At 41.1% G+C, this 18,168-nt stretch overlaps 1 protein-coding gene across 3 annotated transcripts in view; it reads left to right on the forward strand.

Annotated features, from left to right (window-relative positions):
- The window catches only part of TNNI3K (TNNI3 interacting kinase), a 90,769-nt gene that overhangs the window by 58,248 nt on the left and 14,353 nt on the right, over positions 1-18,168 (forward strand). For 2 of the 3 annotated variants that reach the window (XM_075037380.1, XM_075037381.1), the window contains exons 20-22: positions 464-596; positions 2,272-2,381; positions 16,792-16,851. In XM_075037380.1, the coding sequence (XP_074893481.1) occupies positions 464-596; positions 2,272-2,381; positions 16,792-16,851 (303 nt within the window). Of the gene's footprint in view, positions 1-463; positions 597-2,271; positions 2,382-5,052; positions 5,172-5,349; positions 6,380-16,791; positions 16,852-18,168 lie in introns of those variants that run through there. The other variant, XR_012651861.1, reaches the window with a different exon arrangement.

Consider the following 18,168-nt stretch of genomic DNA (forward strand, 5'->3'; position numbering starts at 1 on the left):
ACTCCAGTGAGAGGCTGGTTGTTTGTGAAGCAGCTTCAGAACTGGGCTTCTGCAGAAAGCAGTGAGATCCCAAGAGAGAGGACACCAACCCAATGCAGTTGTAGTCAGTTTTTTCCATCTATCAGCTGGAGTAATAATTAATTGGTATTATGTGGCATGTTCAGACCTTATGATGTGGTCTCCAGACTTTGAGGCTGGGTGTTCTGCTTTTGTTTTAGCACCACTCTCATATCAGTCTGGCTTTATGGAGTTGGGACAGCTACCATACTAATGCTGTTACATATAACATGCAATAATATACTGCCTAGATTTTGCAAGCTAGGTGAAAGTTTTTCCTGGCAAATTTACCAGTTATTTTGTGGAGCAATGGAGGCAAGGAAAACAAACATACAAATACAGGAAAAGATGCATATATGAGAAAGTAAACACTATTAATGTATTATTGATGTTTCCTGACATGCAGAACCTACGCTGGATGGCCCCTGAGGTGTTCACCCAGTGTACAAGGTACACCATAAAAGCCGATGTTTTCAGCTATGCTTTGTGCCTCTGGGAGCTGTTAACGGGTGAAATTCCATTTGCTCACCTGAAACCAGGTAAGATGCTCAATGAATTAACATTTCAATTTCTCTGAACTAGAGAAGTAGCTACACTGTATAATATTAACCAATATTTTACTGAAGTTTGTTATTAAGTGCTAAGATTTTGCATTCAGTGAAAAGCGTAGAACTATCCCACTATAATCCCATACCTTATTCACTACAGATCTACATAACATAAAATTCTTTATCCAGTTCTAGGATTATGAACAAGTCACCCTGACTGTAGGCCTTTTGACTCTCACATTTGTGTTGGGATTGGTAAAGCCATTCCTTGATAAATCTCCACCTTGAGCATATTCTCGTGTAGCTTAAGAAAGCACTGGCAAACAGTGTTGGGGTAGCAACAGCAAATCAACATTTCCAGGACTACACTTGGCACTCCCTGAGATTTTGACCCCTTGATGTCTGCCAGGAATTGTTAGAGGTTGAGAGTGCTGCAGGATGTGGTAAGAGCCAGTACAGGTAATGAGGGAGGTTTTGGACCCCCCGTGCCTTCACCACCACCCACTGCAGTCTGTCCTCCCATGGTCAGAAGTGGATCAGTGGCCATGCTGTTGTGCAGAAACTTGGTAGAAAAAAAATGGAGCGTTTTTCATTGCTATCTTAATCTGATTTGCATTTGCCCTCTTTTCATAATGTCTGCTAGGCAAAACATAAATCCGGTAGTATCCGAGTCATGCCTTCAAAACCTTGTTACAGTGGAATCAAAATTAGGCAAACTGTGTTTGCCCCTCCTGTCTACATATAGTTAAAATATCACAGGATTTATCTGATATTAACATTCTGAAACATCATTATGCAGACAAAAGCTGCAATGAAGATAGACAATGGCTGAAATTAATCTATTCTTATGATGAATACTCTGATGAGAATGGGATATGGTTAAAAAAAATCAGACCATTCTTGTTACAGTCTCATGGTTGCAGTCTTACAGTTCCCTGCATGTCCCATGTACTCTGATCACATCATTTTAAAGTGTCAGGCAAACAAAGGATTTTACTTAGGTTTTGATATGAGTTCAAAAAAGATTTGTTTTGACTTGAAAAAATGTTGCTCAAAAGGAATGAGAGGGATTAGCCATGTATTTGGATTCACTAAATGTGTAAACCCAATTAGGAAAAGATTTTGGCAATTTTGTCTCAGTCAGTAGTGGCTTGCACTTATAAAAAGGCACTCACTAGATTTTTACTAAAGAAACACTTAGAATTAATTTTTGTTTTCAACTGTAAGAGAACCAGCCATGGGTTATTTTAAGACATCTGAGTCTGTTACCAATTTATCTGCAACTGGAGTATACTTGTCACCCTGTCTTAATAATGACGATAATAAATTTTTTAAGAAGTGAGTTGAAGGTTAACTCATTTTTTCCTCCAAAGGCCTTTTTTTTTTTTTTTCCCCCCTAGGGTTTAAGCTAAGTTAGGTTGTCTTCACCCATGCTCAGTCTTAACAGCAATGTGTTTCCATTCAGGGTTATGGACTGTCTTAGCTATCTTTACAAACTGTATGGACTGGAAAGCCTCTTCAAGCTACAAGTCTTTATCTACAGGTTTAATGGTTTGGCATTTCTGTACCTGCTGGGATGTATTTCAGTAGGAAATAGGTTGTGTTTTCCTGGGAGCATGTGTGTCTCCTGGGTGCTAATGGGTTTCTGTGGGCTGTTTGCTTGCAGCGGCAGCGGCAGCGGACATGGCGTACCACCACATCCGCCCACCCATCGGGTACTCCATCCCCAAGCCCATCTCCACCCTGCTGATGAGAGGCTGGAATGCCTGTCCCGAGGTGAGTGTCCCCGCCTTGCACAGCCGGGAAGGCAGCAGGAAAACAGGTATTTCTTCTCTGGCCAACCATCTGTCTAAATTCACACGGCTTCCCAAAAGCCCCAGTTTCCGAGGCAAGTGCCATTGCAGAAAGCCCTGAGAGAGATAATGGTATATGTCAAGAAATATAGAAGAGTTGGTCAGTTGAGGAGGAAAATAAGTTAATGTTTAGCCATTCAATGGAACTTTAATTATGTAACTTTGATTATGACTTGAGTTATTATTGAGTGAGTAGAAAAATACTTGCTGCTCTCAGAGTTTTGTAGGTATTTTCTACAAAATCTTGATTTTTTCCACGTGAAAAATAAAATCTGTACCATCCCAAAGAGGAGCCAAGTTACCCTGGAAGTATATAAACTTCTGACTACTTTTATACCATGTCCTGAGGCTATTCCCTGATACACTAATAGGATACAAGCACAGGAGGTGTGTAGAAGACAGAATGACCTGAAGACAAACAGAAGTTCTCTCCCTGGCATTTTTGGCACATTGCTGTTCTGGAAACAGTTGGGGATAGGATCCTGTTTCTGAGAGAAACAGGGATCAATCTGGGGCCTCCTTCTTCATGGCAGCTGCTCTCGGTTCATAATACCCAAAACTTCTCACTGTTTTTTGAGATTTTTTCTTAAGATGCTGTAAGATAAACTCTGCATACTGATCTTGTGTATTTGTGTTTCATGAAAAACTATTTTTATATATTTACTTATTACTGTGTTTCTTGCTTTTAAAGCAATATATTTTTCTCCTCTCAAACATAGAGTAGATAAGACCAATGAGGACACATTGCCTAGTCCAAGAGACTAGTCCTCATAAGGTGATCTTTTAGTGATCAATTTTCAGACCCACAGGTTTGGAAGTTAAGGAAATAAAGAGTTAAGAATATTTTGGATCTGCTCAGAACTCTTTCTGTGTTAAAATTTAGTTTCCAAACAGCAGCTCTAGCAAACTGTTTGGAGAGCATGCAGTGACTGGTTATGGGATGGCCACCCAGGCATCTTAAAAGCAGGCTACCAGGCTGTGAATGGAAGGGCACCTTTCCTGGAGAGGTTCAAACATCAGTCCCTACCACCAGGAACTTAGCAGGTACCTGAACTTTCCAAGGGAAAGCAGGCCAGAAATCTTAGCAAGCGATGTGAGTTCAAGGTAGAATTTAATAGATGCAGGTATAAAAAAAGATTTTGTACTTTCCATCAAGCAAACAGTAATAAGCAAAGCACAGAAATATTTTAAGAGCTTCAATGTGTACATTACAGAGAGCAGACAAGGTTTTGAGAGCTGTAAATGTAAATTTCTACGTTAAATTCATGCTATTTGTTCCAGGTCATAAACACCACTGACTGCTCTGGTCAGTGAACTTTTCCTGGTTTAGCTTCCTCTCGCTTGTATTCTATGTTGTTCTGTTTGGCTCTGGCACAACCAGATGTGGTTCCTGTCTGATTCTTCCCATTACAAAAACCACTATTCAGTTAATTGAGTAAAATTACTTGAGCAGAATTACCTTTGATTTTTTCCAATACTTTAATCAAACACTATTTTATGTTTTTGGACTTGTTGAAATTTCCCACCACAATGATGCTAATAACTTTCAGGAAAGCTGGGGCAGTTTGGCTGTAGATTTGAAGAAAGAAGAGGACTGTCAGGATGGGTTTTTTCCCTCAGTTTCTTTTGCCTCCAAAGGTGATGCATTAGCATACTCCACAGATGGTGGGTACAATAGGGCTTTTGTAGTTGAGTTCTCAGCTTCATTTTTTCTGCAAGGAATTAAAGGCACCTTATTTTCTGCCTCAAAACTACTGTCTCCTAATTCTGGTAACAAAGCTGCTTCATGTTCTTCCAGTGGCATTTCAGCTTCTTCGTGTTCGTTGTTGTCTTGATAATGTTGATTGTTTTTAAAGTCTTGTAAATCCTGCATGTCTTCTGTATGCACAGCACTGTTAATCTGAAGACTGGTATCACTGCCCAGTAATATATTTCCATTTTCTGTAGGACTGAGGATACTGGCTGTACTAGGTGTTACTTGGTACTTTTTTTATAGTATTGGTATGTTTTGCTCTTCACATTATCCAAAATTTGTGGCATATTTTCTGTTTTAGTATCTGAGATTATTTATATGTCTGAAAAATAATGTTTTCAACTTCAATTAATTTTCATTAAGTGGCATTGTATTACCTCTTTTCTCTAGTTTTCTTCCACCTTCTCCAGTGTTATCAGTCCTGTTCAGGTTGTCTGCAATATCAATTTCTTCTTTTTACTTCTAGTTAACTGGCAGTTAACTAGAATACTCAAGTATAAACTTGGTGACTCTAACAGGGAACAGTATTCATTTGTGTTGAAATTGTACCACTCTTGGCAGAAACCTGGGCCACAGCAGCTGAATTACAAGGTTTGGAAGGGGCAGGCCTCCTTGTGTATGTTTTCATGTGCTTCCCAAATCCTTGACATTTCTACTATAGTTACATATTTGCTTAGAATTTTGCATTCCTGGTATTGTACTGTATTTTCAAAAACTAGTCCTCACTGTCTACGCAATTCAATGCTAGGATTTTTTCTTCTGAGCTCTTTCCCACTGCTGTCTCATTAGTGAGACCTGAAGAAGAATTGGCGTGTCTTTCCTTTTTTAAATGTCTCTGCAGATGTAGTCCTGTGGCCTCCATCACATCACCTTCATTTCCTTCTGTGGGAAATAAATTCTGCAATTCAGGATTGAAATTAGGAGAGAGACTTCTATCACTCTCAGGGGATGAGGACAGAGGTAAGGTGGTTTTGTTCTTTAGGACTTCTGCCTTCGGACCCTTCTTCCTTTTTATGTTGGAAATGTTGTGGGAAGGATGATAAACATCCATTACTGAGACACTGCAGACTTCTGACAATTTTCTTGCATCTAACACTATTCCTTATAATAACTGCACTTCCTGTGGTTTTGCTCCCAGGTGATGGCTGCTTGTCAGAACATGCAGAGCAAGACTTTTGGAGTAAATTTTTTCTTCATGAGTATGTGTCCTTATTAGTGATTGCACAAGATACTGCTTTATTTTTCCTTCTGCTTTCATCACTTGTATTTTCAAAGCCACTGACGGTTTCCTTGGGATTTCATTCAGCAATGCCTTGCACTGGTGACTGATTTTCTATTCCAGCTGTTCACTACAGGACAGTCCACCTGGTTGGATTCTAATATTGGATGCAAATTAAATTTTATAGTCAACAAGTCATGTCCCCTTATTTTCATTTTACTTTTCCATTTGGCTTCATCTTCTCTCACCCAGTTTTGATTTCCAAGAAGATCCTGAATGGAGACTGTTTACCTTTCCTATTTATTGTTTCTGAACTCCTGTGTCTTCTAGTTTCATAAGCAATCATTTTGGTTTTGATGCCAATGTTTTGCGGTCATTTTTCCTGTGATCCTGTCTCATAGGAGCCAGTTGTAACACCCATCCCCTTTGCTAGCTTAGCTACATAAAAGCTACCAATTTTTTGCATTCATCTTCTCTTGACTCCAACTGATCAGAGTAGCTCTTTGTCCTTAAGTATTCTTCTGTTATTCTGTTACTGATTTTTGTTCTTCTCTTTCTCCACCTTTATGGGTTTTTTCCTGTAGAATAATTCTGGAACTTATCATGGTTCCTGTGTTTGCAGGTAAGACTGTTTCCTAGTAGTGAAGAAACATTTTTGTCTTTTTCTGGCAGTCCACATTGATTGCCACACTGTGATCTGCAAACTGGTAACGTTTTTTGCACACCATGTTCCTTTGATTCCATTGCACCAGAGATACTGGTGGTGGCTTGCAATGAAATGCTTTTGCATTTTTTGCAAAAAACCTACTTTTTGCAGTTTTAAGCTGTCTTCTGGTATTAAAGGAGACTGCCATGCTTTAATTGTTAAACACTTTTGAAGTATCTCCTTTGCAAGGATTTCACATATTCTGCTAAATGTGTCATTCCCAATGTCTGCTAAACAATAAAGTGGAATTTAGGACAAGGAGTATCATCATCATCATTATTATTATTTTTATTATTAAACCAATTAAATAGCTGTTTGGGATGCTTATCCAGGTAGTGCAAAAAAGCCTTTCTAGTTGCAGCATAACACCAACCTTTTAGCTAAAATCTTAACCCATGAAGGATAAGATGTTATCACCTTAGAGCACTGTGGAGACAACACTCTCATGTTATGGCCACATTTTATAATGCCCAATAAAGTTAACTGATTGAATTTTAAAGCCTTTCCTGCAATACAGAGGCATCAACATCACCAGAGGCCAGGACTGGGGGTGAGGTGGGTACAGGAATGCAGCATTTTAATCCCATTGCTGCCCAATGCGCAGAGGACTGCGTAAGGATGCATCATGATTCCATTGGCTCATAATGGCTCTCACTATGACTGTGAGAATATTAGGTGTTCTCCAACAGTCCTGGACAAAGGTACTACATAGGGAAACCTATGAAGATTCAAGCTCACGAGAAAGCTTTGGCTAAATCTTTGCTTTATGTAGTTATTTAAATCAAATAATAAAGTTTGATCCATGAGATGGACTGAATGGGGGACAGATAAATTACATCAGAGCAGGTCTGTTCTATCTTCCATATAGCTCCTTTGGAATCTGTATTTGGGGGTTTTGAGGGGGTTGGGTTGTGGTTTTTTCTCTGTAACTTTTTCCTACTTGCACCAGCCGCAGTCTTGAGGTGATGGATTGGACCAACCTGGTATGGTTATTGGAAAGAAAGGGAATGACATCGAGGGCAACATTTTCAGAAAGGGCTGTGTCTCACCATAAAACAAAAAAAGATTTGGGAGCATAATCTGATTGAAAGGACTTGGACTCATAAGCACCAGATTTGTAAAAGACTTCTAGTCTGCAGCTGAATGGAGCAAGGCATTTATATTCTTTTTTAAAAAATCTCATTGTAAATGTTACACAGGTTTTTGACAAGATACTGCTGCATAAGTGCTTTTGGAAGCAGAGCTCTCGTGGCAGGTGAGTGGCCACTGGTGACTCAGGCAGGACATAGCGCTGGGCACATTTCCCCTCTTCCTCTGCCAATGTAGCTCCAGGAGGGAGGGACACCCTGTCCTGCTCCTCTGGCCCGCACACAGACTGGAGTGCCGAGAGGAAAGAGCTGCTGGCGGTGGTGGTGGTGGTGAGGAAGTCATGGTCATAGGCTGGATGCTGTTGTGCTGCTCTGTGAAACCAGCACAGATAACCTGGGAGTGCTGAAGGATGGCAGGTGACAGTGAGATTGATATGGCACTCTGAAAAAGTGTGCAATGCAGTGAAAAGACTGCAAGAACAGTCTGTCTAGCTCTCTTCTTTTTATGTGGTGGAAAGATACAAACTTTTAAGAACAGTTTAACATTGGTACGATTTTCTTGAGAAGGGAACTTTCAGGGAGGATTTGCTCAGAGAAGGCAGAGCCTGTCTGGGGAGCAGGAGAGAACTAAGGAGCAACACAGGAAGAGAGATGTAGAATGGAAGAAAGTCTCACCTCCGAGATGGTGATGCAAACCAGATTTCTCTAGCAGAAATTGTTTTCACTAATATAATACCTTGATTTTCAAACTGCCTTCAAATTCAAAGTAATGTCATTCAGTCTATTATCTGGGTTCCTTTTAAAAACACTTAAAAAAAAAATTTGCATCTCCAGCAGAAGTTTCCCATCTACTCCATCATCCCAGTTACAAAACCAGGGCACGTTTCTTGCTTTCATTCTTAAGAAGGTAGAGGATCCACTTCATGATCCTTTCCACAGAGAGTATTGAAGAATGCTGTGATAGTATTGTATTATTCTAAAGATAACCCCTCTAGTGTTAAAGTTCTTCAGATGCCACTGTCCTCAATGGCATACTGTTACTTGGGAGTACTGTGCACGTGTGAGTAGTTTGAGACTGTGAGGGTTTTTTAGAGATAACTTTGCTGATGATTAAAAGTATCCATCAGCTTTCTGAAGGATAGAATAGGAAAATCTTGAGTTTTGTACTGTTCTTCTGCTTTTCAGTCAAACAAAATATACTACTTTCCTGTCCCTACCTCATATTAGTCCAATATTATCTTCTATAGGTTTTACTTTTAACCTGACTGCAAGGTTAGGAAACCATGACAATCTCCTACTTGGACCTGGTCATCACTACTGTGTTTTTTTTATAGCCATGTGTACCAACATACAGGAGGTATAACGTGTCCCTGAATTTTGCTTACGGCCACTGATTTACTCAGCTATGTTCTCATTAAATGCATGACGATGGAAGACCAAACTCTGTTTTTCCTTCTGGATTTTGAATTTCATTCTGATTCTCACCTTACAGTCCTCTCTATTCCCTTCCAAAAGAAAATCCACCTTTACTGACCTCTGAAAGGTTATGCAGTGCTATAGTCTGTAAATCTTCCCACTGGCCCAGGACTGCTTGGGTTAGTAACAGCTCTGCAGAAATCCTCTTTCAGGGCCTCTGCTTCATCATTCACAGGCACGTTTCTGTAAAGCTCTTGAGAGCACAACTCCATCAACCTGCACTTGAGGCATGCGAATGAACCACTCTTCTTGTGATCAGTGTCCCTCCGAATGCTCTGAAGTGATGTCTGTAGGCATATGGACATTTTACTTGCCTTTAGCATTGCATAATGCCTATTTTCCTGTAGAAAGTCTCATGTTTCTTTGTCAGACCCAACAATAGACATGACTATTATTCCATTTTCCTGAGCTAAGCAGTGGTTACAGCATCCCATAGTGAGATAATTTCTTGGCTCATGTTCACACTAGGATGCATCTGGAATCTTCTGATGCATGTTCATTTGCTCTACCTTGTTCAAGTTTCCAGGTAAAGAAGGCCAAGACTAGACAAGAGAGACCAACAACTCCTGTAATAAAAAGTTTAAAAGACAAAATTGCACACATAAGCATATTGTTAGGAAAATATAAATTTGAAAATGCTATGGTAGTTTTCTTGTGCTTTACAGTGGTTGGAAGTTGAGAGAGAATAATAAGATCAGTTAAAGCCTTCTGCCATATTATCTCACAGGTAGTACAAGGCACACGTATCTTGCAACACTGGATAATGTTTGGCCTGTTAGATGCAGAGTGGTGGTGACAGCTCTGCAGGCATAATATGCAGCAGTGCAGAGATCCCGTTAGTCCCTACATTTAATTACCTGATGATGACCCCTCAGACTTTCTTCAGATAATGATGCATTCTGAGTAACTGCATGTGAGAACAAGTTTGTTCACATGTAATTCAGACCGTTCATTGCCAAGCTTCACACTTAGCTGAGTTGCGTTTATCATTAATGTATCTCTGCCTCCCGGCAGGGCTGTTCGCATTGTAGATGCCATAACAGTGGACCAGAATTTCCCTGCTGCTTTGAAGAATCACTCCACCAGAAAATTTCCTCACTATCTTGTAAAGATGATAGTTCTGATTACTGACACGTGGCTTAGTAGAACTGACCTAGCCAAAAACAGGGAAGTGACATCCATAGAAGACAGTGCTCACTGGAAACACATGATGAGTGTAGAAGATCATAGATAAAATACTGTGCCTTTTGAAAACTCAGAACGGTTATTGCAGTCTGTAGGGAGAGAGGGAGCAAGCCTCAGGGGTCACAGGCTGCAGGATCAGCAATAACAAATGCAAAGCCATTGTTAACCCAAGCAATAGGAAGACTTAAAAGAAGGTAAGAAAACAACCATTGGGCTCCAAGATGGGCTGTCATGTTTTGGTTTGCTTCCCAGCCGTCTTTGTCCAAGCACGAACTATACCTAACTTTTCTGAGCCTGAGAGCTAACATGAGCTCTCAGCCCTAGGTGATTTGGCTGCTGGCGGTGGTATGGCTGCAGGCAAAATTTTAAGCTATGAGATGAAAGAGAGTATGTCAAGGATAGCTTTTGGCAGCTGTACAGAAATGAGGGTCAGCACACAGGAACAAGTGTTTCTGCACTTCAGCGGGAGAGGGAAATACAGGTGACAAGTGTGAAGTGTTATATGGGATTTGAGGAGGGAAAACACTGCAGCCACCTCAAGAAGCTAAAAGATGTGACAGTGACAGCTACACACACTGCCTGGGCTGTCACATTCAAAACCAGGGCTGAATATTCACCAGTGACTCAGATGGCCAATGCACTGACTGGGCAGTTGCACCCAGCTCCAAGCAGGGAAGCCACCTCTGCCAGGACTCTGGTCCTGTTTTTTTATCCTGCAGGGTCTTCCCATTTCCTGGAATTGCTCCTTTTTTGTCTGGGGCACAGAACATCCTCAAATACCTCTGACTTGTTGTAAGCATCCCATAAGGGAAGCTTAAGGTGTTAGTTTTTACAGGAGCAGCTGTAAAAGAGAAACAGGAACATGATTTACGAGTTGTAGAAATATTCTGGCTCTTGATCTCTGCTCCCTATTGTAGCTTTAATCCTAAAAAGATCACATTTATGATCTTTGGAACTGGCAAACCATGTTTTTTCACTTATTCCAATGCAAAGAAAGTGGTTCTTTTGGATTATTGGTAGAAAAAAATGTACTCATTGCTTTTTAATGTCTGAAATGCCAGGAAGGTGTCTGTTCCTTTAATTAATATTGCTTTATTCAAAGATTACTCCTACTATGTTGACAGTTCTCTAAATATCCAGTGGCAAATATGTTTTGGGTACTAAAACAGAACAAATACAGTCAGCTGTACATCTTTCCCAAAGGCCTGGGGAGAGCTGTGCTTTGCAGAAGTTACAGTGTGGTGCCCTTGGGCTCAGTGTCTGCTGGGACAGCAGCAGAGAGGACCCCTCTCCGTAGCAGGGCCATTCCAGCCATGGCCTGAAGAACAGAGGACATGAGCATGTGGAGGGTCTCTCAGATGACCACATGTCAAAGCATTACCAGCTCCAGAGGTTACACCGACTCCTTCCATTTCCCCCAAAAACCTATGGATAGCTGTGATTGATTGGTAACGGTGTAGCCTGCTCCCAGGGTGAGACTTCAGGAATACATGGCAAGACCCTAGCAATTTTAAGGGCAGTCCCGTGGAGAGGATACTGCAGTGTGGGAAGGTGAGAAGGGGTAGCAGTAACAAAGTTCACACCCATGCTTCTTTGCCAGCCTCAGATGGCGAAAATGCTGTTCACCACAGTCCCTGAGGGAGCAGAGCAGGAGTTAGTGCTGTTCCCCAGTGGCTCCCTCTCTTCGTGCTGTGCTGCAGTCTCTCCATCAGTGCCCAGTTCTGTCAGTCTGTCCAGCTGCATTGCCCAGCTCACTGCCATAATCTCCATCTTGCCTGGATTGAATTGTGGGGACACAGCCCTCCTCCGGCCTCCTGCTTCATCCAGTCACTTGATCATTTATCAGAAGCATCATGTAATTCTCCTGTGCATCTAACTATTAGATTACTTTTTTTGCTATGCCATGACATGACATATTAGTTTGAAAAACTGAAAGCCATCTGTTCTATTATATTTCAAAAATGACTGCATTGCTTATTATTATCATTGCTGTTGTTTTGGGATGTGTTTTTCATTGCTTAGGGAAGTGAGAAAGCAACAGCACTTAGAGCCAGGCAGGGTACAAGCCAATGATGCATGCATTTCACACACACAGCTCGCCCAGAGTGGCTCATTCTCATCTGCTACATCACTGCTAATCCTAAAATGGGCCTCTCCTATTCCAGCTGTCTAAACTCTTTACAGGTCTTCATATTGTTTCAATTTCCCCCCTATATGATATGGAATTTAATTTTCAGGGGTTTAAAATAGTAATCACAATGAATATTTTTTCCCTAGCTGATACCCTGGGAATTTTCACGTGGGACTCTAATTAATGCTGATAAAGACAAACCTCATATACGTGTTAAAATTAATAAACTCTTCTTTAGGATAGAAAGTAACTGTACTGTGAATTTTGAAAATGTGTGTTGCATCTGCTGTAATTACTGTCTTTTGGAGCCCAGCAATGTCTGCAGGATAGGAGTCTGATTTAACAGGGAGTCACTGCAGTAAGGTTGTTGCTACGCCACCTTTCTCACATGCTGCAATTTTGACTGGTTTTTATGGCTGGAGGGGTCTGTCTTGATTATCCCAATTAACTCAGTAGCAGCAGTGTTAAAGAAAATAAAATACACAAGTGTTCCCTTCTGAGATTATAAAATGGTGATTAAAGAAAGATTGTTTTATATTGGCTTTTGCAGTCTGTTGCTATTTCTGCACTAGAGGGAGCATCAACTAACTAAAGCAAGATTGGAAAAACACTATCATCCTCAGACTGGTAGCCTTTAGAGCCAGAGCAGGATTTAATGGTGCTTGAGACCATCCATGGTAGAGAGACAACAGTGATCCTCCCCTAACTAGTCTTTATATCTCTGTCCTTATATTGAGGGTCGAATCTTCCAAAGTAGGGTTGATAACCAGCACTTTTCTGATGCTATGTCTCAGCTGTATCTCCTGACTGGATGGATACACATCTGTGTATTTGCACATGAAAATGCAGATATTGCAGTGTGTGGGCACCTGTGCTGGCTCTGCATCGGGGCTGTCTTACTGACAGTGTTACTGTTCTGGCATTTGTAGAGCGTAAGAGTGATGGGTTTGTTCATAACTTCTGGGCTTTGACAGTGTTCCTTGGTGATGGAAAATAGAAAGCAGCCAGACGAATGTCATCTCTATGAAGCATTTCTCACACAGAGGACTATGGAGATAGGTAGGTGCTTTATGTGCTTCTGTGTGTCAGCCAGGCAAGGGACCCTGGGTGCTCTTATAATGCCATCTTTGCATATGCTGCTGCAGCAATTGCACAGGTATTTTTGCACGTGGCTCTAAACTGTCTGAAAAGTCAAGAAATATACTCCCGAGACTGGAAATTCAGTTTGCTTAGAAAATGTTCCACAAAGTGGATTAACTGCTTTAGGAAACACATTGCAGGGGTAGGCTTTTGGAAACTTTGGTTGGTTGGTTGGTTTCCTGGTGCTATTCTGGCATTCAAGGTCTTCATTAAACAATGTAGAAGTGTCATTTCTGAGGAATGGAACAGATTTTGGAACCTGTGTGATTTTCTGGTGTTATAGGAGGCCTTGTTTTGTATTACAGCTTCATATTACTGAACCAGATACTCTGACTTTGCGTTTCCTACTGGAAACAGAGTCCTGGATTTGTTCCCTGGAGTCACTTTTCTAGTTAGCCTAGCATAGAAAAGCAGGTTATCATGTGCCTAAACCTGTCCTTGTCCTGGATACTTGAGAGCTTTCTTACCTGGTTTAGTGAACTAAAGCACATGCTCAAGTTCTCTACCAAGACAGGGGAAGAGGTTTGTGTGACTTTGGGCAGTGATTGACTGCAGTGAGCTTTGCCCCCTGACTGTATTCCTTACTGGTTATGTACATAATATATCAGTGTGAGAATTGTGGATAAAATGTATGCACAATGCAGGGCATAGCTAGTTTATTTCATCACTAGTTTATTTATTGTTATTAGTGTTGCCTGGATTCTTGAATATGCTCTTGTCTTTGCACTTTATGAGAGGGGCAGGGTGTTAGTTTGTTTTCCATGTAACTATAAAGTAGCTGCTAATAATCATCAGCATGTAACTCACAATCTGTTTAAATTTATTAATAAGATGTCATATTAAATTGTTGACTTAAGCAAGCACTATGTGATGGATATAGTCACCGTATCTTGTTAGCATTTCCACAGCTCATTTAGCCCCAATAAAAAGACACCATCTTTTCAGAATCCTAATGCACTTTGTTACTCAACAGTATCACTCCAACATAACTTAATCTTGCTAATGTTTTAGATCTGCATGATAGAATGATAAGGCAATTGGTGGCTCAATCAGCCAGTGGATGGCTTGAACTTTGCAAAAAATGTGGGCAAAAACTTCCTAAAATGAGCTTTATTAAAGGTGTTTTGCTACCATTTTCAGTAACAAAGGTTTTGAGTTACTTCTGAGAGCCTTGAAATAGTATCAGGAAGGCCACTGGGCAGAGAAAAATGAAGCAGTGTTATCACCCTCTTGTCAGCATTTGCAAAGTTTCCTGTGCAGTCAACAGCCTACCCGGAAACAGTCAATACAAATATACAATACTGCTGTAAATTCACTGCAGAGAGTTACAAGCGATTCTTTCAAAGGGTCTCAGTTATCTAGTATGTATAATAATCCTTGACACAGTGACGTCTCCTGAGCTTACCACTCAAGAGAAGGGACTGAATGCTATTAGTGAAACACTATAACAAGCAGAATAAGCAAAATATCTAAAATAAAAAGCATCACCATATCGATATCCATTTTACAGCATCTCACTGTAGGTGCATAAACAAAGACATTTACTTAAAAGACAGGTTATTTGTTAGGGGACAATGGGGAATTTTGGGGCTTCAACGAGTGTTCACAGGTCAGAATTCTTCAAGAGGTTTGCTCAGTTGAAAAAAAAAACAAATGGCAGAAAATGGAGTATATCTGTGTGGATTTTGCCTGATGTCTATGAAATGCCTCCAAATGTGAAAATTTATCCTTTTATTTGTCTTTAATTTTATTCAAGGTTCATCCCAGCTGAAAACTAGTTCCCATGTGTCATGTCACTGTTACTATTTATCAGGTACCTGAACATCTCTTTTCCAGAAACTTTTGAGAGTAGTTGTTTCCAAAGGCAAACTGTTGTCTAGAAAATTAGAGTGTCTCTTAAGCAGCATTTTTCATTAGCTATTTTAATTTGTAAGCTTTAATTAAAGTCAAAGTATTTGCCATAGTACCTGGGGCTTAGTTCTGTAAAGAAAATAAACATTGGTTTGATTTTATCAAGTACAACTCTAACGTTACAGTGAGTTCTTCCATTGTCTCCAATGGACTAATCCAATGGGCTCTGATCAAGTTCCACTGAAGGCAACAGAGTTTATCACATGCAATAAATGCAGTGTTTTTTGAACACTTTGTAGACTAGAGCTCAGGGATATTTTAATGTGGTCATACACTGCTTTATAACAGAATCCTTTATAAAAGGAACCACCGAAATCACCTCACAATCAAGTTTCCATCCAGTCATCAGATGGGATCTCCCTTCTTCCCACCAGCCTTCACCCAGCTAAAGAGCCATTTCCGAGGCCTCCTTGTCCCTGTGAAGGACTCTGTGGTTCAGAGGGTATATTTGCCATGGTAGTTTTCCCCAGCACTTTCCTAGGTGTAAGTTACTCATAGCAGTGCTTACTGGAGCCTGAGATTCCTGTGGGAACAGTGTCTTTCCAAAGTGCTGTGCCAGTGTCCGGCTGGTGGCCAGAGTCAGGAGAAGGATGTGGACTGTCTCGCTGCCTTAAGCCACTGCCACAAGGAGCACACATCAGCCAGGACACTGCTGTGGACACGAATAAACACAATTTTCTCCTTCCCTTTCCTGTGTAACTGCAGACAAGGACAAGTCTATGGAACTTAAAATGGACTGGTCATTTTCTTTCTAACCCTTTTGAGAAAGAAAAGCATTTAACACCCATTTTGTTACTACACTTTCTCACAAAGGGCTAAAAGCTGAAGTCTTACTTGTGTGTATTATCCCTCTGCTATCACTCGTAGATGTGAGGGCTGCAGGACTTTGTCCTAAAGCTTTTAGATTATGCCTACTTCTTGCAGGCAATTTTATTGAGGAGGATGTGGTGATGGGAATGAGGAGCTTGTTTAACAGTTACTTAATTAAGGTATTCCCAGTCCTCCTCTGTCAAACACCATTGTATGCAATGCTTTAGTTAAGCCTGAACTTCCCTGGGAAGACTGTGCTGTAAACTGGAACAGGGTATTGATCAGCAGTAACAAGAAGGAGGTATATTTTTCATTCCCCTCAGCTGCCTGATCCTGTCCCTAGCATGGCCTCTGCAAACTCTTGTGCCACCTGAAACACACAGAGATGGAGACACGTGTCCGGGAAGGGGTTGGGCAGGCGGTGGAGAGCAGCAGTGGAGCCAGTGCACATGGAAGGATGCAAGTACTCCAACGAGGGAATGAAGAGGGTGGTCATAAGTGCAGTCTTGGTCAGGAGCTTGTCCGCTGCTCTTCACAGCTGTTGCTGTGTTCTAAGTCTTGTTTATGGGCAAAGAGGAAGCATACCTAATATATAAACAGAGCCAAGAATTTATTGTTAGTATTTTTTTAATCTTATGATCTAGTCATTACTAGCTCAAATCTAATTGTTGCAGAAAAAGAAAAATAATGCAAAGTTGTTATACACACACACACACACAGTTTCGTAGCTAGTACTGAACTTGCAGTTCCCATCAGATTCCCAAGCAGACTGAAAGCAATGCCATGAAATTCAGAGAAAGGGAAATGGAGAGGAGCTGTGTTTCATCACATATCTATGAGTCAGTTTAATCACAGAAGATATGCCCCCCCCTTCTATTTTTAACACAGCTCTGCTTTTTCTATTGTATTCACAGGGGAGACCAGAGTTTTCAGAAGTAGTCACAAAATTAGAAGAATGTCTGTGCAATATTGAGGTAAGGACCTTATTTCCACCACAGAGTGTCTGTGCGTGTGCTGTGTGGTCAGGAGTTCAAGTGGGGAGAGCAGCAGCAGCTGAGGAAAAGTGGTGGCGTTGGAGCCTGCAAGCTGCTTGAGCTGCTTCGTCCTATTGCTAGCCAACACACTGTGTTTTTAAGGCACGTTGTCAACAGTGGTTTGTACGGGTGCCAGGAGGAGGAGGCAGGGACCAGATATTGCTGTGAGTGTCAGGAGCTACTCAGAGAGGTACACTGAAGAGAGAGCGTGACCAGTGCTGTGGGGATACACTTCGTAGTAGTCCTGGGCAGAATTTTTTACTCCCATTCATCCCATTCAAGACTGCTTGGTTTAAAAAGAAGAAAAGACAAACTGGCCAAGACCCTTGAGAGAAAGGTAAAAAGAGAAAACATAAGAAGGATAAATGCAAAGGCAATTCCTCCTTTGGACTGTGGCTATGACACAGATGGATGTATCAGCCTTCAGCCTTGTGTAAGGTAAGTGGTCAAAGAGAAAGTAAAAGACTCAGGGCTGCAATTCCTGAAATTATATTTTCTTGGTGTGTTTGTGTGTGTGTGTATGCATGTAAGAGGTTTGGGGTTTTTTTAAAACAAAACCACCAAAAAAACCAACCTCCTTTTAAAATGGATCGCTGCTCTTGAGCTTAAGGGTCAGAAAAGACACCCATAATCTATTACATTTCTTCATGCTCTGACTACAGCTGGTTGCTCTATGCGTAGATGGAAGCTTTTAAGTGTAAAAAAAAAAAAAAAGTGAAGCACTGTATCACAAGAAACTGTGTCATCTCATGGGAGACCTGACATCTATGATACATAGGCAGCAGTGCATGCAGGAAGAAATCTGGGGCAAGAGCTTACATACAAAAAGAAAAAAAGAAAGCATTATTTAGCTGGGGAGTTATACCTAAGCTCCACTGTGCCCAGGGCAAAGCCTTGTTTAAGAGGGGTTTTAAGGAACAAGATCTCTAGTAAGTTAAGTACCACAGCCAATGAAGGATGAAGGTGGAGAGTTTTCTCTTTCCACCTCCCTCTATTTCTTCTCTTTTTTTCTTCTCCTCTCTCAGCAAATAATTTCTGCTCCTTTTAAGTATCTCTGAAACCAGGAGTGGCAGGGAGCTTTTGTGCCAGCAAGTCTAGGCCCCTGCTGCTGCAGGTTCTGGTGTTGTATGTATAAACACATATATTGATGTGCTAGCCCTGCATTGGCATTGCCCTGTCAGTCTGAATTCCTGCCCTGGGACACTCAGACAGGACCGCTGTGATCAGACAGCACTGCCACCTTTCTGGTCCAGATGG

This window comes from Buteo buteo, chromosome 10 (assembly GCF_964188355.1).
Source record: "Buteo buteo chromosome 10, bButBut1.hap1.1, whole genome shotgun sequence".
NCBI classification, from domain to species: domain Eukaryota; kingdom Metazoa; phylum Chordata; class Aves; order Accipitriformes; family Accipitridae; genus Buteo; species Buteo buteo.